The sequence below is a fragment of the Idiotropiscis lumnitzeri genome, chromosome 21, assembly GCF_059441095.1.
Source record: "Idiotropiscis lumnitzeri isolate Australia: NSW breed Sydney's pygmy pipehorse chromosome 21, RoL_Ilum_1.0, whole genome shotgun sequence".
Lineage (NCBI taxonomy): Eukaryota > Metazoa > Chordata > Actinopteri > Syngnathiformes > Syngnathidae > Idiotropiscis > Idiotropiscis lumnitzeri.
The window spans coordinates 4555850-4579965 of record NC_142411.1 but is presented as its reverse complement, the minus strand read 5'-3'; the positions used below and the strand labels follow the sequence as shown (position 1 = coordinate 4579965).

Sequence of the window (24116 nt, the reverse complement as noted above, 5' to 3'; positions counted from 1 at the left end):
GGGCGGGGGGGTTGCAGGTATGCTTGGAATCCGTCCGCATTTTCCCTGCAGCAGACCCGCTTGGTGAATGAGAGGCAGTCTGGCCAGACGGCGCTTTGGGTTCGGTCAGAAAACACACACAGTCACTGCCAAAGGTGCTTAGGGCCTACACATAAACCAGGGAAAGGAGTTTGGCACTTTACTTTTAAGGGGGGGGGACGTCAGGGGTTAACTTTGGGCTAATTGGTCTGGACTCACTATGGAGTCGATTGAGTGTATCTCAGGATAAGGAATGAAAGAGTAGCATCGCTTTTAACTCGTTCCCTGCCATTGACGGAAATAGAAGTAAAAAAGTACTTTCATTTTATCCGGGCTGGTCGTGAATGAGTTTTAATGACTGTCCGAAACGATTCCTCAACGTTGAAGCCGAGCGAGTGGAAATGTACTGAGCGGGAGGGTGAGCGGCCCAAAGCTGACTGAAGCCCAAGATTAAGAGCCTTGTGTACATAAACAAGTATACGTATTGCCGCTGCTATGACATAACGGCCAGTTTATAAGAGCAGCGCATTGAAACAGGCCGGCCGATAAACGCCGCCCTTCACCGAAGGGTCCGCCATAAGAAGACTCATTCAGGTTTAAAAGACGGAATATTAGCGTTTTTGCGCCAAACTCGACAGGCATAAAAGCCTAAATTGGCTGCGTTTTGGGGAAAAACGGCTTATGGCGCAAGTGGTGCCGTTGCTGAGGACGTTTTTACTGGATTGTTGGTCTTTTAAAAGTCATATTAATATGATGGAAACTTCCATTTGACTCACTGACGGCAACATTTTATTAAATGACTTTTTAGCTAATGAGAGCCAATCCAAATGATTTATCAACATTTCTTGCTTTTAGATATTTGCATTATTTTAATTTACTTTGTAAACAATTTCATTACCCAATTATTAAAAAAAATTAACAAACACAAGATAATTTATAATAATTATTATATAATTATTATGTAATAATATTATAATTACGTAATTATATAAATTAATATAATTTCTTTTTTTCTGGAAACCTGCAGCAGGTTTTCATGACTGGTTTTGCTGCCATTCAAAATTTGAATCTGCCCCGCAATGTTGCATCTGTAACGTATAATCAAAAATGCCCGCGTTTTTGCATTTTTTTTTTTTCTTTTAATGCCTTGTTCCCAAGCATAATATATTGTGTTTTGCAGTAATACTTTACTATAATTAGAAATACTTTTTAACTTGTTGCTGGAAAGCAAAGCGTGGAGAGTCTCTGTCACGATCGATTGTCGTAAAACGGCGTTGTTCTCGGACATTTGCTATTTTTGTGGCAATCGGCTTCTTCTTTTTCAATCCCCGATATGTTTTGGTGGTTCAGTGGAGCCGCAACTTCCAATACGGGATCAGTTTTTCCAGTGGGGTGCGCTGGGTGATGCGTGGAGGCTCTCTCAGTGTGTGCCGGACTTACACCGTACACGTGTGAAGGAGATAACGGTAAAGATTTAGTGTCTATGTGAAGGATGTGTCAGATTGCATAACCTCCAGTTGGCGTTTGCGCAGCCTATGACATCACCGTCATATTTCACGTTTGCTTTGGCGGCCGCCAGCGCGCGCTCCATGCAGACCTTGAAAGCCTTCAGGAGATTCTTTCATCCACAGTGAAGAGGAAGAGGGAGAACGTTCGAATGGCAATCAGCGGCGCGGACCTCAGCCAAGGTCGTCGTTTGATCCATCCATCAATTATACGGGGGCGGATGTTATTGCGCTGTTTGCCCTTTCGTATGTTAGCGGGCATCTTTTATTCTGGATTTCATTGGAACTCGGAGGACAAAACCCAGAAAAACACATTCCTTTCTCCAAAGTCAAATAAATGACAGAAAATGACCCCAGAAAAGTCACAAGATTGATTTTCTCACGGGAGCAGGCTACTTCCTGGTTCAGAATTTACTGGAACAGGTGAAGGACTGATTGAGTCAGGACAGAAAATAATATGAAAAAGTTTGTCTGTCCATCTTATTTCCCGGTTAACAAGTCAGCTGGACTGGACCATTTATTAAATTTTATTTTAAAATGCGGGAATAGTAACACCACAACTGAAGTAACCAAAAAAAATGACCCCTTGCTAAAAATAACACTTTAAAGTGTAAACCGGCTGGTTTGTGTCTCGTGATATTCAAGTTGCTTCACACAATATTTTGTCAAACACAGAAAATGTAAAATCGCGAGAACCCAAACGTAATTAATCTTTTCACGTATTGCCAACATGTAGACTGTTACATAACAATGAATCATAAAGATAGCGGGGATGCAAATTGCGAGAGGAAGCTAACGGTGACGCAATGAAGCACTCGGGGGTTTGATTGCCAAATTCCAAATGTGCGCTCCATTTGATTCGTCACTTCTGATGTCACTTTTTTGAGTTTAGAAAAACACTTGTGTGTGTTTGTCTTTCGTGCGCCTCCTCGTTATCGAAGGACGCGTGTGGTTTCGCTTAGCTTGCGTTAGCTAACGGCTAAGCTAATTGGCGCTTATCTGTCAGATCATCTTTATTTATTTTATTATTGAATTTTTTTGGCAGTGATTTCTTTTCTTTATCCTCAGGTGGATCTTGTGAAGAACATCAGTAACATCCCTCAGCCGTTCCTCTACACGCGTCACGTCCACTTCCTCAACTTCACCAGGTGAATAAACACGCCAACGCGCACTTTTGCTTGTTGCTCTTCCTGCTGCGACTCGCTTCCTTTGGAACGCGCCGTTGTCAGGTTCAAGATCGAGGAGCCCGTCTACATCAACATCATCCGCGACCCCATCAACCGCTTCCTGTCCAACTACTTCTTCCGCCGCTTCGGCGACTGGCGGGGCGAGCAGAACCACCTCATCCGCACCCCCCAGATGACGGATGACGAGCGATATCTTGTAAGTTTTCATACAGATGTTCCCTAGATGCTGTTGCCGCAAATGTTCAACATATTGAGATTCAATTTTTTTTTTTAATGTTTTAGTCACGTAACAACCAGCGTCTCAGCACGCCGCGTGTAGATCAGACGATTGTCACATTAGCGGCCGCTTCCTGCGTTCAAATCACAGCAGGACTTGTTTTGGTTTGGAAGATTGAAAGCGGAGGCAGCCTGACGTCAACCCGATAATTACGTAGACTTTGATTTCGATTTAGAGACCCCATTTGGCGTTTGCCCACATCACAGTCGACATGTGCCTCGCAGAGCTGCTTCAACATGTTTTGTCTCGTCTCATGTTGCTGAACCAGACAATAGAAAACGTCCTCGAAGAACTCACATTATTGCCGTGACGCCAAAGCACTACTTTTGTGAGCATGTTTTCCGAAATGACTTTGCGACGTAATATCCTGGGACGGCAAATCGTCAAATGTCGAGGCTCAAACTCTCATGAGAGGCTGACCCAAAGTCATCGTGGCTTGAGTCTGACTGGCAGTAATTGAGCATTGTCGAGTTATTCAAGTATGCGGACCGATGGGGGGGGGGGGGGGGGGGGGGGGGGGGGCGGCTTGCTACATTTGAAGGGGGCAAAGGTGATGGTGCTGTTGTTGCAGAACGGCTTACCTGTGGGTGACAAGTGTCACATAGATTACAACGCTATGCAATCGCTCTTTTACGAAAGGAAGTGCTCTCGACTTTGACTCGTTTCACTTTAATGCAAGCGGAAGCTTATGAGGGGACCTCTCACACACACTCCTGAAACACTCACGTCTAATTTGATTTTTTTTGCTTTAATTTCCCTGCTCGCACACACATTCCTGATAACTGCAACACTCACACGCACGACTGAACCGCTATTACAAGCGCTGTTGTTGTTTCTTTTTTTTTTTTTTTTTTTTTCCATTACGCTCACCATTGCAACACACACAAACGCTCTCTCACACTCACGCACATTTCCGAAACACTTTCCAGACACTAATGAAAGACGATTCCGCTGCGCTCATTTGCACATTGCGGAAATGCTCCCATGCTCACACACGAGTGAAATGATCTCACACAATTAAACACACTCGCATGCTTGAGTGCACACACACACACTCATGCGAAAATGCTCTCTCACAGTTTACCGGAACCCGATCCGACACTACTGAATTGTTTTGTACACATAAGTGAAACTCTTCCATGCAAGTCAAATGTTCACACACATAAGTGATGAGTAAAATGCTCTCATGCATAACTGAAATCCTCTCACACATTACTGAAAATGTCTTACACTTGATCCTGAAATGCTTCCATCATGGAATATGTTTTATTAAGTGTGAGAATTTGTGGTCCTGGTGAGGTTTTTTTTTTTTTTTTTTTTTGCTGTATGTGTGAGAGAGCGTTTCAGTATTATATGAGAGGTAATCCTGAATTATATCTCTGACGGACCCTCACAGAAAGGGAACTTTAATCTAAATTTATAATTTTCCCACACCCATGTCTTAATCAGTGCCGCGATCCAAACTCATGGCGCTTGTAAATAATTCCAGATTGCATTCGTCAGAATGCGAGAGGTGTCGACGAAAGAGGATGTCAGCTGGCTCTACGGCACCCAAAAGGGAACCTACCGTGCATGTTCCAGAGACATCCCTGCGGTCGCATGTGCACAATATTTGGATGCATTTTGTGCACACGCACCGGTACGGCCTGCCACATAAACACGTCAACAAAACAGCTCAGACAAGGCGCCTTATTTGTTTGCTTGTTACCAGCCGAACACAAAAAGGGATTTCCGTGACATTTGGCGACTAGCTTGCAGTAAGACCTGAAGGTGAATTGATTAGCTTTGGCTCTTGATTCCAAATCCAGAAGTCTGGTACTCATCCAAATGTGGTTTGTTTTGCTTTGGCGCAGACGTGCACTCTACGGAGTGTTGTGTTGCGTGTTTATGTCATCGATATACAGTGAACGCCCATTTATAGCGGCGAGATCTTCCAGACACACCTGCTATATGTATATACATTTACATTTACGTATTTAAACTTAGAAACACTTAGAAATTGATTTGAAGTATTTGTATTTTTTGTATTCATTTTTAGTATAGTATTTTTGCTATGAGAAAGTTCTAATATGAAAAAAGTGATAGTATTGCAAGGAAAAAAATTGTGAGTAACATTTCTTGAGCTTTTCTATAATTGTTGGGAAAACAAAAAAAGGCTACATTTATTTTTTTTTTTAAATTAAGATCGAAAGTACTATTACTAAAATGCTAATTTTATAATTTTGATAGTTAGGTAGAAAGCTAGGTAGCCAGCTAGCTAGCTAACTAGCTAGGTAGTTTGCTAGCTAGCTAGGTAGAAAGCAAGGTAGATAGCTAGCTAGTTCACTAGCTAGCTAGGTAGAATCCTAGCTAGCTAGCTTCCTAGGTAGAAAGCTAGGTAGCTAGCTAGCTAGATAGATAGATTGCTAGCTAGCTAGGTAGGTAGCGAGGTCGGTACCTCGATAGATGATGGATAGATTTTTACGCAACGAGAATAACACTGACTGAAGAAGGAAATGAGCAGTGGATGCAAGGTATAACATATCCGACGTACAATTTACATTCTGAAAAGCTGTAATCGTACGAGACAAGTTTTGTCAAGGAATATAATATGACCAAATGTTTCATGCGATATTATTTGCCTGAACATCCAATCATAAGTACAGCATATCATTTTGAAATGTCACTCGCTCCTTCCCTCCCACTGACATCAATCACCCTTTTTTTTTTTTTTTGCCCCGGGTGAAACATAAACACACTCTGACATTTTGCCCTTTTGGCTGACATGTTCTTAATGTGGCGGCAAAACAAAAAGGAATGATCCTTAGAAACAATTCAAACCAATGGACGATATTTACACCGTCGCTTCCTGCTTGTTTAGTTCACACGCTCGCATTGCCATGAAGTGCAACGAGAGGCTGTTTGACAGATTAGCGCCTGTTTTGCTCCACTTTTCAAAGACTTTTCAGTGGGACTAATCCACACAGAGAATTGCGACAATGAGCCCGAGTGTGCGCGCTGGCACTCTCCCGCAAATACTAATGACTTGCTTGAGCGTTGTGTTATGCTTTCGCGTGAGTGTGTGGACGGCTGACGCGCATGGCTGTATATAAATGAGGCCTAACTGGATTCCTCAAAAGTATGGTGGAGCATGAAAACTGTGTGCCGTTACAAAAGTCCATAAGGTACGTGCTTGTATATGGGCCATTTGAGTCTTGAGGCAAAAAAAGCAATAGAAATACAAACATAAAAAAAAAAAAGGAAAGTAGTAGTTACATCACACTATATTCACTAATCACATTTTTTGCATTCATGTATTAAGTCAAGTTAGCTACTGTTAAATGTAAAACTGTAAAAAAAAAAAAAGCAATCGCCACGTTGTCACGGAGTGGAAATGCCATCATGGCGAACATTTATCCTTGCGTTGGTCTCCCTCGGCAAGGTTGAGGCCCGTCTGCCTGCCGGCAATCAGGGTGATGGACTATGTCGGCCTTGGCGTTGACGTTGACGGATGACTTTGTTTAATTCAGCCATCGCCTGCTCGTCGGCGTATAAATCTTCTTATTCATCACACTTTCAATTGATTTTCACGTTTCCGATCACGTCGGCTCTTCAGCGCAACAGGCTCGTAACGGGCACCTGGTGTTTGCTGCTGTGTTATTATTTAGTAAAAATACAATTTAGCAGAATTTTCAGGTGGCTGCTTGACTACCGAAATATTCGATAGCTGCCAACCTCCCCGTGATATTGTCCTATTTTTAGTGTTTAATTAAAACTTGTCTTCAGGTCACTAGGATTAACCTGCAAATAAACCTGCTCCTCTAAATGTGTAAATTGCTCCTGGAATGAAGTCACTGATGAGCAAAATTGCTCCTCAAAGACCAAAAGTAATTTCGAGCCGAATCCATCTACATTTTACCATAGTAATTTTTTATTTTTTTATCACGAGTAACTATAAAAGTATTTAAACTGCTAACTGCTCTCGTTATTTATTTATTTTGTATCTTTTTCATCAGTTTGCGGTCCTAATTCGCTGTGTCTCAGGGCCAGAGTGTAGCGAGGGTGAAATTGGAGTGACGGCTCTTAAATTAGGCATTGGTGCAGAGCTCCCCCTAGTGGACGGAATAAGTTAGTGCAGTTCAGTTTGCCTGACATAAGAGCAACGTCTTTGACAATACGGGATTTGTTTTTATTTTATTTCTTTCAGGACATAAACGTGTGCATTCTGGAGAATTACCCGGAGTGCTCCAACCCAAGAGTCTTCTACATCATCCCGTACTTTTGCGGGCAGCACCCTAAATGCAGGTATCGGCAACCTTAAGACCCTCAGTCGTGTCTTGTCAGGTCAGGAACATCTAGTCTTATTTATTTATTTATATCCCCCTCTGTGTATCAGAGAGCCAGGTCCGTGGGCTCTTGAGCGGGCCAAACAGAATGTACTGGAGAACTATCTGCTGGTGGGCATCTTGGAGGAGCTGGAAGATGTGCTGCTCCTGTTGGAGAGGCTCCTACCGCATTATTTTACAGGAGTGATCAACATCTACAAAAGCCCTGGTAGGCCAATGTGCTCCTCAATATGGTACTACCTTGACGTAGCAACTATTTTATTTATTTTTTTATTTTTTTGTGAGCCAAACTTTGAACGGGTTTCAGGTATGCCGCTGCTTGAGTAATATGTCCCGGACGGAGCTGGGCACTTGACCCTTTTTTGCCACTCAGTCCCCCACCCTCTGGCCGCTATCTCGATACCCTCTGGCCTTATTCATAAAAATTGACTTCCATCCTGACCTGCTCTCGTTCAGAATAACTGCCCACATTTTGGAGGTCAATAAATTAAAAAAAATAATACATTAAAAGAAAAAAAAAAAACACTTTGGCTTGACCATTCCCGGTGATTCCAGAAAAAAAATGTTGCTCTCTGACGTGTATGTATGTATATGTCATTCTTCTCAAAAAAGTGTGTTTGCATGTAGACCACAGGAAGATGGGCAACATGACGGGCACGGTACGCAAACACACGCCCACCCTGGAGGCTCTGCAGGTGCTCTACCACCGCATGCGCTACGAGTACGAATTCTACAACTTCATCCGGGACCAGTTCCACCTGACCAAGAAGAAAATCGGCCTCAAGTCGGACGCCCACCCCCCCGCATACACGCCCGACTTCCTCCGCGAGCTAGAACTCCGGACCCCCGAACCCCTGGATGAGGACGAAGAGCTGGACACTGATCTGGAGGACGCAAACAACTGGCTCATCCATCAATAAAAACTTTTTTCTTTTTTTTTATCGTTTTTAAAGCAGTTGGACTGTTGCTTCCTCCCCCTCCTTGGAGTTGGCGGCCTGCGGGCGACGACAGATACCAGACTTGGGGACGAAGCTCAGCACCGGGGAGGACTCGCCCGGGAAAGGACGAGATTATTTAAAAAGTTGACTGAGGATCACGAGGAATAACGCTAAAACTCAGCCCAACATGAAGCAAGGCTTTTCTTTTTTCTCTGTTTGTTTTTCCCGGCTTGTTCTTCAACGCAGAAGCGGTTCTTGCTGTATTCTCCTGGAGAGATGAAGCACCGGGATGTGGACTGGAGTTGCACAGAGTAGCCTCCAAAGATAGGGAAGGTACTTTCTGGTAAGAGTTGATGTCTGTGTTTATGTTATGCAACAAAAAAAAAAAAAAAATGCTGAGAAGCCAAACATCGATGAATCGGAGAGCGCCAAAATACTTTTACACTCCTCACAGAAGGTTCAGGACGCCGGGTGTTAATTTGCGGATGGATCAAAAATGCACAAAATGTTTACACCTTTTCAAAATGATCCTGTACATTTTGCCATTTGTCATTTTAGAGGGTGTGAGTTGTAAAGAAAAAAAAAAAAAAGTACTGGAATGTTCAACAGTCGGATGTGCAGTCCAAGTTTACAAAAGGTCAAATTAGGGTCACCTATTAAAGGTACTGTGCAGTCTATGCTGAAAATTTCCGCCCGGTGTTTGGAACTTTTTCTGAGTTGTACGTATCGCGGTGCCAAAACGTGGCCGAGACAGGAAGCTGTGTAAGCGCGTTTCCACTGAGCGGCACAGTTTTTTTTTTCCCAACAGCTGTGGTACGATTCTTCTGGTTCACTTTAACACAAAGCAGTTGATTGATTTCCATCACAGCACAAAATAATCGCTAAGAATAATTTTGCGTCGTGGAGAAGAAAGAAAATGCTCAAATGTCAAGCCAGCGATTGTCAATATTGAACAGGCTTAACATGTACGATAGCCTCGGCCATTTTCCGAGCAGATCGCGGTTAAAAAAAAAATACAAAAAAATCACCTTTGACCTAGCCAACACCACAAAATAATCGCTTAAGATAATCTTCCAGTGGCACCCGACAATCGCTAACTTTTATCGCGAGAAATGAATCAAATGGGCAATATCGCGACGTATGCAAATCAAGCGAAACCAAACCAAACTGTAGCGCTCGTTGGAAACGTGGCTCCAAGCGATTCACGCGTTTTGTTCTCCTTATTCTGAAAGGTGTAAATGAGGGTTAAACCGTATGCGCTCCATTATGAATTCAAAGAATTCCAGCAAAGTGCGCAAGTATGACCGAGTTTGACCGAAGTAGCTTAGCAGAGATTTATAGTTTGCGTTCACTTTTTGGGACTTGAAGTTGGCCAGCGTTATTTGTTGCAAATAAAAGGATTGTCCCACAATTTATTCCACAAACACACAAAAAAAACCTCTGAAATTGAAAGCATCTGCTACGAAATAATGCTTTCAACTCTTAAATTTAGGATTATGACATAATTACATTTGAATATTTATGACTGTACAAAAAAAAGTTGCCGTGTCACCAGATTATAATCAAAACAGGCAATTGCAAGACGAGAAATCAGATATTTATATTTTTTTAAGAAAACAAAGTCTGCGATGTTAAAAAAAATTATAAAAAGTTTTCCCCTTCCGTTATACTTTAAACAAAAAGAAATGTACCCACTTCAACCTACTGTATTAAAACGTATTCTTTTAATTATTCCTCAGCGCCTCTCTTGCTGTCGAGAAATGGGAGACTATTATATAACATCACTTTGGGGGAAAAAAAAACAAAAGAAGACTTGCTTGCTCTTTTCCATGTGAAAAGTCGAGCGCTTCAAGCTTTTTTTTTCTTGGTTTGTCACTCCCAGTTGAAGTTTACTGTAAATGTATTTGTTAGCTCAATGCTAACCTATAATGCAAAATCATATAGACAGGCTAACGGACATTAGCATAGATGTTACGGTCATTTTAAACCTTCAAACAACTCTTACTTTAGCACACTTACACTCACAGCGAACACAAGGAATGGCGTTTCCTGGAACTGAGTAGGGGACCTTCTCTGCCTCTTCTTCTTGCTGTTAACTTCGCTGCATCTCTTGCTGTCGAGTTCAGTGTTGCCTGGCATGTTGTGGCTCAACGTGGTACGACACTCACTGAAGGCGACAGACTCTTCCATTTAGCGGTGTATAAAAAGTTGGAACTAACACAGAATTGTTTGTATATCCGAAATGTTCCGAAGTAGGGCAGTGCCTGTATACTGTAAAAAAAAAAAAAAAATAAATAAATAAAATACGCTTTAAAAGCATCGAGATATAGCGACTTCCACCAGCAGCTGAACAAAGTATTCTTTCACGTACGCGAAAACCTTGAACCGTAACCTTGCTCGGTTCGCTCCCAAAGTTGTCCTGCTTTGTGTTCTCCTTTCTTTTAATTTATTATTATTATTATTATTTTCTATTCATTACTATGCATTCCGCATCAGTTTCTCAGGAAGGAAAGAAAAAAAAACTGTTTTAATAATAATTGTATAGTTTCCAAAATGGCGGCTATGACAAAAAAAAAATCCCGGCATTCCACGGGAAGCCTTTGGATGAGTTGGTGTCAAAAAAAAAAAAAAAAAGTTACACTCTTCCAAAATAAACTTCCTCAGAATAAAAGAGAGAGTGTGTTTTCTTTGGGTTTTGTGTGTGTGTGTGTGTGTGTGTGTGTGTTGTTTGATGTCAACATTAACGTTTTGAGTGTGACAACAAAGATGCTGCCATTGTAATAATAAATAATAAAATGGGAGTCAACTGACAAAACAAAATTTGAAGTTTATTCTTAATCTCAATTTGTAACAAAATAAATCTATTGAAATGTCATGATTTTTAATTGTATTGTTGTGCATAGATGTTTGCTTTTGACGAAACACAATATTTATATTCACGCTTGAGGATGTTACCTAAATTTTACTGCTCAACTATCTTTCAAAAGTGACTTGAAACTTCCAGAAATTTACTGGATTTTTTTTCCCACCCGTTTGCAACTCTTTTTGCTGTGACTGAAGGTCATGTAAGAAAATATACATTACAAATATAAATGAACGTGACCAATGAGATGTAATAAATTGCACAGATGATGCAATTTAGATGAATAAATTCATAATAGTGCAGAATTTTGATGACAGTTATGGTCAGCAGAGGGCAGCAGAGTACCACTGTCGCAAACAATTGTGGCCGAGAGTAGTCTTTTTTTAAGGCCGAGAGCAAACATTCTCGAACTTTTTACCACCTAGAAAAATACTGACATTAAGATAAAGAATTATTTTCTTCAATTTTTTTAAAAGGATATGAACCGCGTTAATAGATAGTGAATAATGAAACAACACAGACGCCAACGTACCCGGAAGTTTCTAGACCTAAGTGCCAGCGGAGCGTGCGCTCATTGGCTGACGCATGTGCTACGTCCCGCCCCCTGGGCTGCCCTATCTCGTGACAAGCGGCCAAAGCAGAAGACACGGCGGACACAATCTGACCCGGACGCCGGTGCCAATCTCCTGCCGACACCGCGACGTGTCTGCGTGGAACCGCGTGTGGAAGTTAGCTATGGAGACCAGACAGCAAGGTCAGTCAATGTCGGCTCATAACCATGCTTTAAAAGCTACACACACTTTATTATTATTTTTTTAATGAATTTAATCGGGGTCGCAGTACTTCGAGTGGCTCGTAAACGCACCACGCTGTCAACGCATACGACACCAAAGATAAAAGTGGTGCACCCATGACTGTATTTCTTCCTAAAAAGCAACCGAATGTTAAATTAGATAGCTTTTGCCTCACAGATTGTAAATAGCGTTCAGTTGAACCGAACACAGGTGACATTAATTTGACGTCATCACGCGCGACCACTTCACGGCATGTTTACGGGGTTGGTTTTGACAGCAACTAGCCAACTGTGCGCAATATAAATCTGACACATCACAGAGCACAAGGTTGTGAACTACGTTGCAAAAGTTGAATGATTTATGAAGTGAGGCGTCAAAATAGTGCAAAAAGCAAGCCACTCTCTCCACTGTTGAGCACTGCTGGTGGTTCCGCTGAATGATGTGAAACCACACCCTCTCATCTGTCAATCAAATGTCACTTTTATGACTCAGAAGAAGTGATGCTACTTTGTTTAGCATCTTTCTTTTCTACCTACTTGCAAAAATATCTGCTTGAAGCCTCCAATGATTGTTATCTCCAGTATCCCACCAAGTCATGTCAGGACAATAAGGCGCTCTAAATCAGCTACGCACGCCATCCCACGCTGGTTGCAGAGTCTGTTTTTTTTTTCAAAATTCCCCTTCCCCACTCTTCCACCAGTTTCTCAATAACGAACGAGCACTCGTTGCTGACAACGAAGCACTCTAAAGTGGCCGGAGTGGTTATGTCAGCGGAATATCTGAAAGGAAGATACAATTTTGCGTTGTTTCGCTAAACAGGCCCATCTATTTTTCTATCCATTTGTGAGTAAATTGCAACGAGATCACTTGTGACATTTTTGCTTTGGTGGTGTGCTGCGATGTCACGAAAACTGGAAGGACAGGTTTATTACGTACCCTCTGCCATTGAGTGGATGAGCATTTCCTCGTTTAACCTGTCACCAAAAATTGCTGGCATAGATAACTCAACTTGAGCAATTTTATTTATTTATTAAATTAATTAATTTATTTATTAAATTAATTTATTTTTGTGATCATTTTCTGTGTTGCTGTACTTCTTGTCGCGCCCCTCGGTTTGATGGAGTCAGACGCGAGGCGCTGTTTGTTGATCCAGTTAGCTAATTGCATTCCAGTTATAAGTGACTCCCTGTTCGGTGGCAAACAGTCCGTCAACAAGGTCGTGAGCCGCGGCTTTCAAACTTTCCTCACTTTAAGATGAATGCATTTTTTTTTTTTTAATTGGTTTAAAATATGCACACTTTGGTGTTGCGCTCCAGTTGCCGTATGACCATCCCCCGGGCCTCTGATTTAGTTTCAACACATGACCCAGATGGGAATCTTGTGACCAGAGAGGTTTTCAGAGGCCAAAAAAAAAAAAAAAGTGCGGAGGCAGGCCCGAAACAAATGAATCCACTGTACACATTTCAAAGTGCTACAAAAAAAAGTCTTCCCATGTGGTCTTTTCAAATTAAAGGAAACATGCAGTGGTTCCTTGACTTATGAGTGGCCGAACTTGAAAGTTTGTCCGAGTTTTGGAGCCATTGGCTTTTGGTCGATTCCTCAGGATTTCCTTTGGGAGTGATTTAAATATTTAAGAACTTTCATATCCTGGAAGTGGTTGCTGAGAATTGTCACACAGTTGACATTTGTGCTTCTGCAAAGCCAAAATGCTTCCTTCCTGCCGCACAAATGTGGAAGTCGTCGTTACGACACGGGGCTCGGTGAAAACTGCCAACTTGACAATTCTCGCACATTACACGGCTGTTGATTTTTGTGCCGCATGTTTCCTTTGTTCATTCTTTGAATACGAGTTCCACAAACAATTTCTCCTTTTTTTTTTTTTTTAAATCAGGAAAAATTGCTCGGTATATTATGTGGTTTTATTTTTTTCTTGTTCTCTGTCCAACAAAGTTGTGGTGGACTGGGGCAGGATGGGCCCCGGGGAGGAATGGGTTAACTCCACCACGTGCAAGGTGGAGCAGGGTAAGAAAGCCCCGAGAGTTCTTTTGAGGTTCAAATCTTCCTTCCGTGAAGTTTGCGTGTTCTCTCTGTGCCTGTGTGTGTGTTTTCGGCGACTTCCTCCGCTTTAGTTTCGCTTGACAAAAGAAATCGTCCTCAGGTGTGCACGTCAATGCTTATTTTCCCATTTGTGCCCTGTGATTGGCTGGCGACCAGTCCAGGTTGCACCCCGCCTCCCGCCTCCCGCCAGCTGGGGTCGATTCCAGCTCACCCACGACCCGAATGAGGGCAAGCGAGGTGGGAAAATTGACAAATGGTGAAAAGACGAGTTGTGCACAATTGAAAGTTTGGAGATCGCTTTTCTGGGGTCATGCTACCAAAAGTGGAGACGAGACGCAATGCGGGGCTCGCTCTCCATTGTTGTGTTGTCCTTATTTTAGTGTGTGTGGCCTTTTGGTTTTTTGGTTTTTTTCCTTTTGTGGTCTTTTAAATGGTGACTGACTAGGACAGTCGCGATGTTTTTGTGTGTCTGTGTGTGAGTATTCCGAAGTGTCACTAATGTTGATCTGCTACCCGCTGCTGCATCAAGATGGAGCACATCTCTCGGGTACATTGTTTTTAAATATCTTTTTGTGCGTGTGTGTTGTTGGCCAATGGGTATATGCGCACATTTGTGTGTCTGTGTTTTAGTTGTGTATGCATATGGGTGTGTGTGTGCGTGAGTTGTTGCTTTGTGCACTTAAAGGTGTGTTGTAGATCTGTTTTTGTGTGTGTGTGTGTGTGTGTGTGTGTGCGTAAGGGTCTTACAATTATGTGTTGTATATGTACAATATGTTGCATAAATGAGGTTATATATTTAATTTAATTTTATCTTTCGATGTCACGCCATCATATTCCCCCCCCCCCCATCATAACAAATCTGCATAGACTCACCATCAATTTCATGCGCGAAGAATTATGATGTGTTTTTTTTCTTTTGTGCCAGTGAGGCTGCCGTGTCGCCCAAAATATCACTCGTGCAACCAAGTACCAATATTGTAGAAGGAGGAAATAAACGTTAAAAGCGCAAATATTCACAATTCGTTTAAGGTTGATGTGGGACTCAACTTGGAGCTAAACTGAGGCTTCAATGGTTCTTGGATCACAAAGTCCAGGTCCAAAATTCATTGGGCGCACAGCCGCTTGGAGGCAAATTGTGTGTGTGTGTGTGTGTGTGTTAGATGCATAATCCACGTCTGTTAATCTGGATTACAGTGCAGCAGCCTGCGGCCACACATTATGTAACAGTTTATCGCGGTAGAAATTCAGAAAACATCCCAAATCATGGAAAGAAAACACCAGAATGTTCTAGAAGGTAGCCATGTCAACAACTGTTGGAAATACAGTCGTGGAAATCATTATCATCTCTTGCTGAGTCAAAACTCCTCCCATAAACGGACGATTTATGGGACATTCGCCTATGGTGGCATATTAACGTATGATGTGTGTGTGTGTGTGTGTGTGTGTCAGGTTTTCTTGACTCGGAGCCGCTGAGGGAAGCAGATGAACACACGACGTCGGACGTCAACCTCAGCAACTCCATCTTGACCGAGGAGGAAAGAGAGGAGATCCAACTTGAGTTAGCCAAAGTATGTGAACGCGCACAAATACCGAGTTGCATTGTGGGCGTCGCCAGGTGGGCGTCGGCGCGTTTGTTTGGATTGTAACATCCGCTTTACTTTGCTTCCCCTGCGCAGCTGGAGGATGAGATCAGCACGCTGAGGCAGGTGCTGTCGTCCAAAGAGAAGCGGCACAGCGATCTGAAGCACAAACTGGGCATCACTCCCCTCAGCGAACTCCGCAGCAATTTAAACCGAGGATGGCTCGACGTGCAGAGCTCCACCGCGTAAGAGCCGACCGACAAAACGTTCGGCCTCGCTCGGGGGTTGCTCTGCTTTGTGGTGTGCCGTCTTTCTATACACTCCACTCAAACGCGGCTCCATCACATTTTACGTTCACTGGATGAGAGCAGTTAAGATAACAGACAGCAGACCCGGGAAATACAAGACAATTATTGAGGGGCCCCAAGTCCAGAAAATCAAATTGAATTTGCAGCCAAAAGTCGCCTGTAAAGCAGTAAATGCGTTTGGAATTGTCTTCTCGTCTCTGGTTACACTACGACCTGCAGATCACACACACGCACATCCTCATCAATAATGTAGCACAGTAACCACACGGGTGTAGGGTAACAGTAATGCTCGTGGTTGCAAACACAAAGCGAAGGGTCTCACATTAAAAAAAAAAAACCCTGTGAAACATTTTCAGCAAAGTCTGACTTGAAGCTTCGCAGGGATTTTCCACACAGACAGATTATACAATCGCACAGTGGGTAGAAATAAATTAGCTTAACAGCCAGCCAACTCGACACTGTCATTCGTTGACACCCACGTCACTCACCATTTTGAAGACAGACGCAAAAGTCTCCGACACTGCAGTAGAACAGTATAGTGACCCCCAAGTGGGCAAAAGTAGAACTTGCTCGTCAGTTAGCGTTTAATAATTCAAAATAATTATTCCGCCAAATAATAATAATAATAATATTATTACGTGAATAATCAATATAATGCTTAGAGATGCCACATGATGCCAGAAAAGCGCTATTCTTTTTTCTAAATGAATCACCTTAACCTCGTTATTGTTCCTTGGCATCGAGATTCCACGCAAGGCGCCAAAAAAAACACAAACAGGAGGATCGGTTCTGCCACAAAATCTGCGAACGTCGCAGCGCGAATATGCAGGGTTTACTGTGTCGCGTTCTCTCGTGTTTTCCAGGTACAAGATGACGTCGGAGACGCTGAGCTCGGCCGGACAGAAGACCACGGCGGCCTTCAGCACGCTCGGAAGCGCCATCAACAGGAAGTTTGGAGACATGAGGTGCGCTGCGACACTTGATCGGCTCACGTCACATTAATTGGGCTAAAACAGACATTCATGCTAAACCAACAAAATAACCACTTGGCTGAAGCACATGCGCTAAGATAAGTGAGGCGAAGATTTCTAATTTGTCTTCTGGTTCTCACCTAATTTACACGCCGCATGTCCCAGCCCTCATCATGAAAATTTCTATTTGACTTTCATAGCCGTCAATGGCAGTGAATAGTTTGAATGAACCATTTGCATGCTAAGCTAGCATGCTACTAACGCTTGAAAAGGCGAAATGCGTGAGCATATTAGCATTAGCATGCATGTACACACTAAGTCAAACTGAATCTATCGATGTGATAAAAGAAAGAATGTGTTAATGTTGTTCGTACAGCATGGCTGGTCTACAGTTGCTATTCCCTAGGAGGTACGTGTGCGTGTGCGCGTGTGTGTGTGTGTGTGTGTGTATTTGTACTTATTACATTGTGAGGACCAGCAACCAGAAATGGTGGTCCTCGCTTTCTAGGCATACTCACGCGGTCCTCACCATGCACCAAGGACAGGAATGTGTGTATGTGTGTTTACAAGGCATGTCTATGTGTGTGGTGTGGTTTTGCCTGATACTTTTTGCAAATTTAAGGACATTTCAGATTTAATCTCAATTAACTAACCAGAAACACAAGACGTTATTAGTGATTCACGACAAAATAACGACATTCAAAATGCGTGTGTGTGCAATTTTCCGTTCCAGCATGTGGTTAGCTTCTTCTTGCTGTGCTCAGTTGCCAATTCGGATTTTTGTCTTTGCGTGGTGCAAGCCTCATTTCCCATGTCATAATTTTTCAGCGTATTTAACAATGGACAGAGTTGCATATTCCAAACATATTTAATGATCTAGTTTACAACTGTTATATGGAACGTTCACATTTGACCTCCTCCCGCATGCTCCCAAGGCCCGGCTCCATAGGGTAAGAACCTCAAGTCGCAATCATGAAATTGTTTCATGTTCACTACCAGCCGAGTAAAAAAAAAAAAAAGTCTTTAGCCGTCAATGGTAATAAATGAGTTGTTAACATGTTTTATCCAGTACAATGCTAGTTCGTGATAAGAAACATGTTAGAATTTTTTTTTCGTTATAAAGTATAAAAGATGTTACAATTCATTTCAATGGGGAGGCAAAGAACTCTCCTTTTTTTTTGTGCGTTATATATTCTTCCCCTCAATGTGCATTTTTGTCTGTGTGCTAACCGCTAACTCTGATGTGAGCTCAACTAATCATTAACTCCTCTCTCTGCGGACAGCTACTCCATCTCGCACTCTATGAGCATGCCTGCCATGAGGTAATTGTGCAAACAGACAGAATGTGTGTGTGTGTGTGTGTTGTCAGAAACTAAAGAGACTAACAAGTCAGATTTTTTTTTTTTTAATCTAAATGAATGAATATACTGTGTGTATTGTGTTCACATACTCTTGACGATAGTTTTGACATTGATGCGAGTGCTAATGCTAACTAGAGCGGTTTCCTGGCTGCTCCGCTCATATTGTAAACTAAATTCGATAAGGATGCAGTGTAGCATGCACACGTGCCAATTTTTTTTTTTTTTTTAAGCATCAAATTATTACATATGGCTGCTTGAAAATAAAGCACCCATGATCAGGATTTGAAGAATTATTTCATTTTTTTTTTTTTTTCCTTTGCAGAAACTCTCCCAGCTTTCGGTCTTTTGAGGAGAAAGTTGAGAGCACAGTGTCGACCATCAAGGTGTGTACAAATACACGATTATACAAAAAGAAAAATAATGGCAAAAAATTTGGTGTAGTGAAGTTGGGCTGCGTTTTCCCGACGTTGACTAAACAAGCGACTGACGTTATTTCTTCTTCTTTTTGCATTTCCAAGACTAAAGTGGGAAGTCCCGGGGCAGGAGGAGGAAGCTTCGAGGACGTCCTCTCCTCCACGGCGAAGGCCAGCTCGCAGGACACGCCCACTAACAACTTGACGGACACGTCCGAGAGGCCGGAGTAGGAGACTCATAGTTTGCTTCATGTCTGCGTCATTTTATAGGAACATGTTACGTTAGATAGAAATGCGATATATGGAGGACATACTGTGATGGGGTTGGTTTGCATGATCGTCAAACAGAATCGCCGTCAATACTCCTCCACACGGCAGTTTGTGAACAGAAACAAACGATTATCCGCTGGTATTGTAAACGCTTTGAAATATCCATGTATATTTTGACTAACTTTGAAAACTGCGTAAATGTGTAAATAACCCAAAATGATGTGACGAGCACAGCTGCGATTTTGAGTTCTGTGATATTTGACAGCAAGACAGATTTTGGACGTGCTTTGTCAGGAACTACAGATGAGTGTTCGGGACTTGCTCAAAGCAAAACAAAATGAATAAAATGTATGATTAAGTTGCACTTTTCTGAGTAAAGAGTTTTGTATGTTTTACATTTTCATGATAAATGTCGTAATATTACCACGATAAAGTTGTGGACTTGGGATACAAGGGAAAAAAAAGTCTTATTTGAGAAAAACTGCCTCTTTGAAAATTTTAAGGAAAATGTAGAATATTTTCAAGTGACGTCTTGTGTGTATTTTAAGAAAAAAAAAGTTTAAATTCAAGTAGAAATTTTATAATTATTAAATTGTGTATCTGAGGAAGGAAAATTATATTTTCAAAATGGAAGTCACAGAATTCCAATAATAGTTTTTATGTTTAATCATATTTTATAAAACAAATTCTCAAATACAGAAATGTCAAAAAATGACTTTAAAATGTACAACTTTATTCTCGTCATTTTACAACATTTAATATGGAACATTACAACAGTTTTTTTTTTTTCTTCCAACAATCCATTTTTATCACAAACATCTACTCGCCTTTTATCAAATAATTTTTCAGTGTGGCTCACAGACACAAAATCCATTTCTGAATGCTGGATGTTTTTTTTTTTCTTTTTTTTAATCTTCTCTGAAGACCCATGTGCCGTTAATTTTGAGCATTTTGTGCTCCTGTAATGTCATTTAAAGTTTTTGGGAGGATTTCCCGTGACTGCCACCATGAGACGCAGAATCTAATTAAGCCCTCAGGCTAATTAAATTTTTACTTAAGGGCAAGGAAAGTTGTACACAATCTTCTTGGTCATCTTAATGCCTCCAATTTCAAATTGCTTATTCATTCTGGTTCTGTAACAGTTTGACGACTCTTTTGATAAAGGTCATGATATGCATTGGTAGTTTAAACGTTAACAAACCTACAATCCAGTTTTCAGCCTGCTCGATTCCATTTCTGGATTTAATATTGCTTGTGGAGGTGTTGTTGTCATGACGCGGGTGAAGTGGATTGCGAGTTCCCAGAGCTGTTTTTTGCAGTCATGCGACTCCTCCTTTCAGCATTCAAAGCGCTGACCAGCTGGAGCACGTCGGGATGCTGGAAACAACCTGCAAAGACCCAAATTGATTGCCGCTCCCCTTGAACAATTCCTCCTTTTTCCGCCTCAGGATAAGGAACGGGTGGTTGTAATTAACTTTAAATATTGACTTCTCCTTGGAATATAATTTTAAATATTTGGGGGAAGAAAATGAAAAATGCGTACAAATTTTTCCTTCCCTCTAATAGGCACTGAGTACGCTGCAGAAATAAGGTATGCCAATTCATATCTGTTAGAAAATGTTTTCTGCCAAAAGTCATGCAAAATTGCTACAATTAAATATATTTAGCGGATAAATGATTTATGGCTCACCCTGAGTGGAGTCGAAAAACTCCTGTAGTCTCCCCGGCGTTCCCTCCAACTCTTCGTATTCGTGAGCCTGCAGGATCATCTCCAGACGGTCAAACTCTTTCACCAGCCTGGCCTCAGCGCTGCCCTGGTGCTCGTATTCCTAAACGGCAAAACCCAAAAATATTTAATCCAATTTGAACAAATGTTAAACCGAACTCGGCATCTGTGCCGATAAACAGAAAGGAGTGTAAAATCCATTCGAGCGTCACCTCCCACAGTGCATAAATCTCCCGGCCGAGGTGATCTGGAGTGAGACTCGATAGCTGCCTCATGGCTGCCTAAAGGAAAATATCATTTTAATAAACAAAAACCAACATCAGTAGAGCTTTGCTGCTCCTTACCTCCTCCCGCCGGTGTTTCTCCGCTTTGCTGACGTTGTCCGACGGCGCGATATCTCCCACGATGCACTCGGCCATGTCATGAACCAGAGCCAACTTGATGCACCTGAGGGGGAAAATTTTAGATTAATAATGATAGCTCGCTCACGGGAGACAAACCGCAAACGAACGCACTTGTCCTTATCCACTTTCGGGTCTGTGATGACCAGAGACATCAGGGCCATGCGGTACATGTGGTCCGACACACTTTCTGGGTCCTTCACCTTCCTGTACACCCAGCCTGTCCGTGGGACCCTCTAGAGGAAACACGATTACATTCTAACAGTTATTGGTCATGTATAATATAACGTCATACAAATGTGCCTCGTCCATCAGATGGAGCCGTTCAGAGACAAAATGTGTGAAACAATCATAAGACAAAAAATGGAACTCACCAGAGATTGTGATTATTACATGTTTTAATAATGTGAGCAGTTGTTTGTAATAGGTCAGACTAACCAATATGAGGGTGGAAAAATGCTGATATCATTGCGGGCCAGAATTTGTAATCTCAATGGTTAAAGAAATAGTCTAATTAACAGTTTTAAGTCAAATGAGTGTGCAAAACAGTCGACGTTTGGGCAGATTATACTGTTTGTTTTCATGTACACAGAGACTATATCTCAACAACACGTTATTAGTAGGATATTAATCTATTATTTTATCCTAAGTCATATTTCGATTAGGCTGGGGCAGAAACTCATCAAATACCCTAAATAGGATCTAAACAAAACGATCCCAGCACGTCTAGTGTAATGTAAACGCATTAAAAGAATTCTATTGGAATAGATATGAATTATGATTTATTAATGTCTTACTTTAAGTTGGCCGATTAGTTTTAAAAATTGTAGCATTTTCATGTTGTCCGTGGTGGCCGCCATGTCTATTTCTTCTTCTACGCTCCACAACAGTGCACAGAACGCACAGCGTCGTCTATACTATGAAAAGTAAGCGCAAACGCGGGATTAAATTAAAGAAAATAAACATGTCACATATATTTTAAAAACACGAGAACGCTTAAATCTTGTTCGGGGATCAAATTTACGTTGGTTCTGAATGTCACGGTCATTATGTTCAAATGTTTTAGTCAGTACCACATGTCCCCAGCATAGGGCGCACTTACAGTATGCTACCGGTTTATATTTGAAATTCAGTCATTTTCAGTGATTGTTTTTATAAAGTAAACTTTATTGTGCCAATTAACAAGTAGTATAAGGTACATGTATTCAGTTCAAATAATTAAATTATCAATAATATATGATATCAGAAAATCTGGTTAGTAAATACATTATGATTAATCTTCAATGTGAAATTACGTGTTTCATGTGCCGTCATAAGGCGGATCACCATTAAAACCACCTAGGAAATATTATAACAAAGAAAAAAGAAGACACTTGGATGGAATTCGTGTGGCCAGAGTCAAACGTCTCGGTTGAGCCTCGCCTCGAATTGCGCTCTCCACTGCGGCGGTAAAGAGAAAACTTAGCGTCTAACGAACCGTAGAAGAAGAACGCCACACGCGAAGAAGGCTCACGGAAGCGCGCTATTTGAAACGGTAAATTCGTCTTTTTCCACCCTCGCGTTTTTAACCTTTCAACCCACTTTTGTCATGCCGGGTAAACCGTCCAGACTCAAGCAAAGAGTCAAATCCAAGATGAAGAGTAACTTTAACGTGAGGCCGGCGTCCGAAGCAATGGTAAACCGCAGTTTGTGACGGCTCGACGTGGCCTACAGTTCGCCTTGCTAACACGCGGAATGTGTTCGCAGATGGAGCTCCTCACGCTGCTTTTCCTTAACAATTTGGCCCAAGAGGCAATGGCCAAAGCGTTTGAAGAGAAATCCACAACAATTAGGGCCCGTCACGTCAAAGCAGTCGCCCAGGTAATTCCACAAACGCGAAAAGAACTCTTGCTCTGTATTCGAATAAAAGTGCAGTACGTGTCAGCCTGGTTTGACTTACAAAGTAAAATTATTTTTGAACTACAGGATAAATGAATGTTTACTAGTGTCAGTAACAATTTTGATAACCTGACACAACAAAAACAAATGACCAGGAAATAAAGTACATGAAGAATGCTATACGATACATAAATGCGCAAATTCAAACGCATTGGTACCCCAAAAAATTGATAAATGCCCCAAAAATAAAATACTCTTTATTTTCAGTAATAAGGAAATGATAACGTGCAATATTTCGCATTGAAATTAATTGAATTGTAACGTATGACCACTATGGATTATTTGAGGCGATCCCAATTTTGATATTTGCTGCCAGGATGGCCGAGTGGTCTAAGGCGCCGCGTTCAGGACCCAGTCTCCCCAGGAGGCCTGGGTTCGAATCTCGAATTTCCCCATTGTGGGACTAATAAAGGGCAAATTATTATTATTATTTGGCAGAAGAAGATTTCGATAACGGATTAATCGTCGATTAATTAAAACGACATTAAGGATATGATTTACCGGCAGACAGTTTGACTGCTTAACATTACTTTGTATTACAGGATGTGTGTCAATTTTCTTTTTCTTTTCTTTTTTTGTGGACAATATTTAAATGTAATTATCTTGGTCTTATGTTTTACTGTGTTAATGTGTTTAAAAAATGAATAAGAAATTGTCAAAAAATACATTTAAAAGAGCTCATATCCGCCAATTAAATCGTCCAGCTGATTAGTTGGTCAGCAGTATTCAGCAGTTTTTTTTTAATTTTTTTTTTTAATTTGTTTGATTCACTTTGTATTGGTATTGTCAATGTATTTGAACACATATTACAAGTATTAAATGTTTAGAAGATAGTGCATGTTGCCTTTGGTCGCCCGAACATATGTTTTGCCTTTCTTATTTTTATTTTATTTTTTTAAAAAGCCTTAATGTTAATTCACATTCACTTTATTATGTTTGTTTCTTCAGAAAGTGCTGAAAAATGCCAGAGGATGAAGATCCTTCATGCATTAATGATCACAGTTTTGGCCACCCTGTAGCACTTTATTTTCAGCTCTCATTTTCAATTGTTTTATTGTTTTTTTTTTTTGCTCAATTAAAAATTATTTCGGTAATGGATGTATGTATACGATTCTGTTCTTTTTCTTTGTTCCCTTATTTTTGTGTGTATTTCTCATCATAAATTGACTTTTCATATCCTCCA

At 41.4% G+C, this 24116-nt stretch overlaps 4 protein-coding genes across 9 annotated transcripts in view; 3 read left to right on the top strand and 1 right to left on the bottom strand.

Moving 5' to 3' along the window:
• Nucleotides 1-9359, top strand: part of usta (uronyl 2-sulfotransferase a) — a 29511-nt gene extending 20152 nt beyond the window's left edge. Inside the window, exons 4-8 of the mRNA XM_088285939.1 lie at nt 2592-2671; nt 2753-2906; nt 7174-7271; nt 7363-7520; nt 7940-9359. Coding sequence (XP_088142065.1) covers nt 2592-2671; nt 2753-2906; nt 7174-7271; nt 7363-7520; nt 7940-8232 — 783 coding nt within the window. The 3' untranslated portion in view covers nt 8233-9359. The remainder of the gene's footprint in view (nt 1-2591; nt 2672-2752; nt 2907-7173; nt 7272-7362; nt 7521-7939) is intronic.
• A 2351-nt stretch (nt 9360-11710) lies between these two features.
• tpd52l1 (tpd52 like 1) lies at nt 11711-19232 on the top strand. 6 transcript variants are annotated; one of them, XM_088285942.1, is made up of 9 exons: nt 11727-11867; nt 14495-14512; nt 15415-15533; nt 15642-15790; nt 16717-16818; nt 17760-17774; nt 18108-18146; nt 18508-18568; nt 18704-19232. In XM_088285942.1, exons 1-9 carry the CDS (start codon nt 11849-11851, stop codon nt 18827-18829), a joined length of 648 nt encoding a protein of 215 aa, XP_088142068.1. In that variant the 5' UTR covers nt 11727-11848; the 3' UTR covers nt 18830-19232. The 6 variants fall into 6 exon arrangements, with proteins under 6 accessions (XP_088142069.1, XP_088142071.1, XP_088142068.1 ...); XM_088285940.1 differs by lacking the exon at nt 11727-11867 and adding an exon at nt 13854-13929; XM_088285943.1 differs by lacking the exon at nt 14495-14512 and having other exon boundaries at nt 11711-11867.
• Nucleotides 19233-19518: 286 nt separating this feature from the next.
• On the bottom strand, nt 19519-21995 carry hddc2 (HD domain containing 2). The gene is made up of 6 exons (XM_088285946.1): nt 21793-21995; nt 21110-21231; nt 20939-21041; nt 20807-20875; nt 20559-20697; nt 19519-20256 (listed from the first exon to the last, which is right to left on the bottom strand). Exons 1-6 carry the CDS (start codon nt 21853-21855, stop codon nt 20138-20140), a joined length of 615 nt encoding a protein of 204 aa, XP_088142072.1. The 5' UTR covers nt 21856-21995; the 3' UTR covers nt 19519-20137.
• A 179-nt stretch (nt 21996-22174) lies between these two features.
• On the top strand, nt 22175-24116 carry cenpw (centromere protein W). Its single transcript, XM_088285947.1, has 3 exons — nt 22175-22670; nt 22742-22855; nt 23882-24116. Exons 1-3 carry the CDS (start codon nt 22584-22586, stop codon nt 23906-23908), a joined length of 228 nt encoding a protein of 75 aa, XP_088142073.1. The 5' UTR covers nt 22175-22583; the 3' UTR covers nt 23909-24116.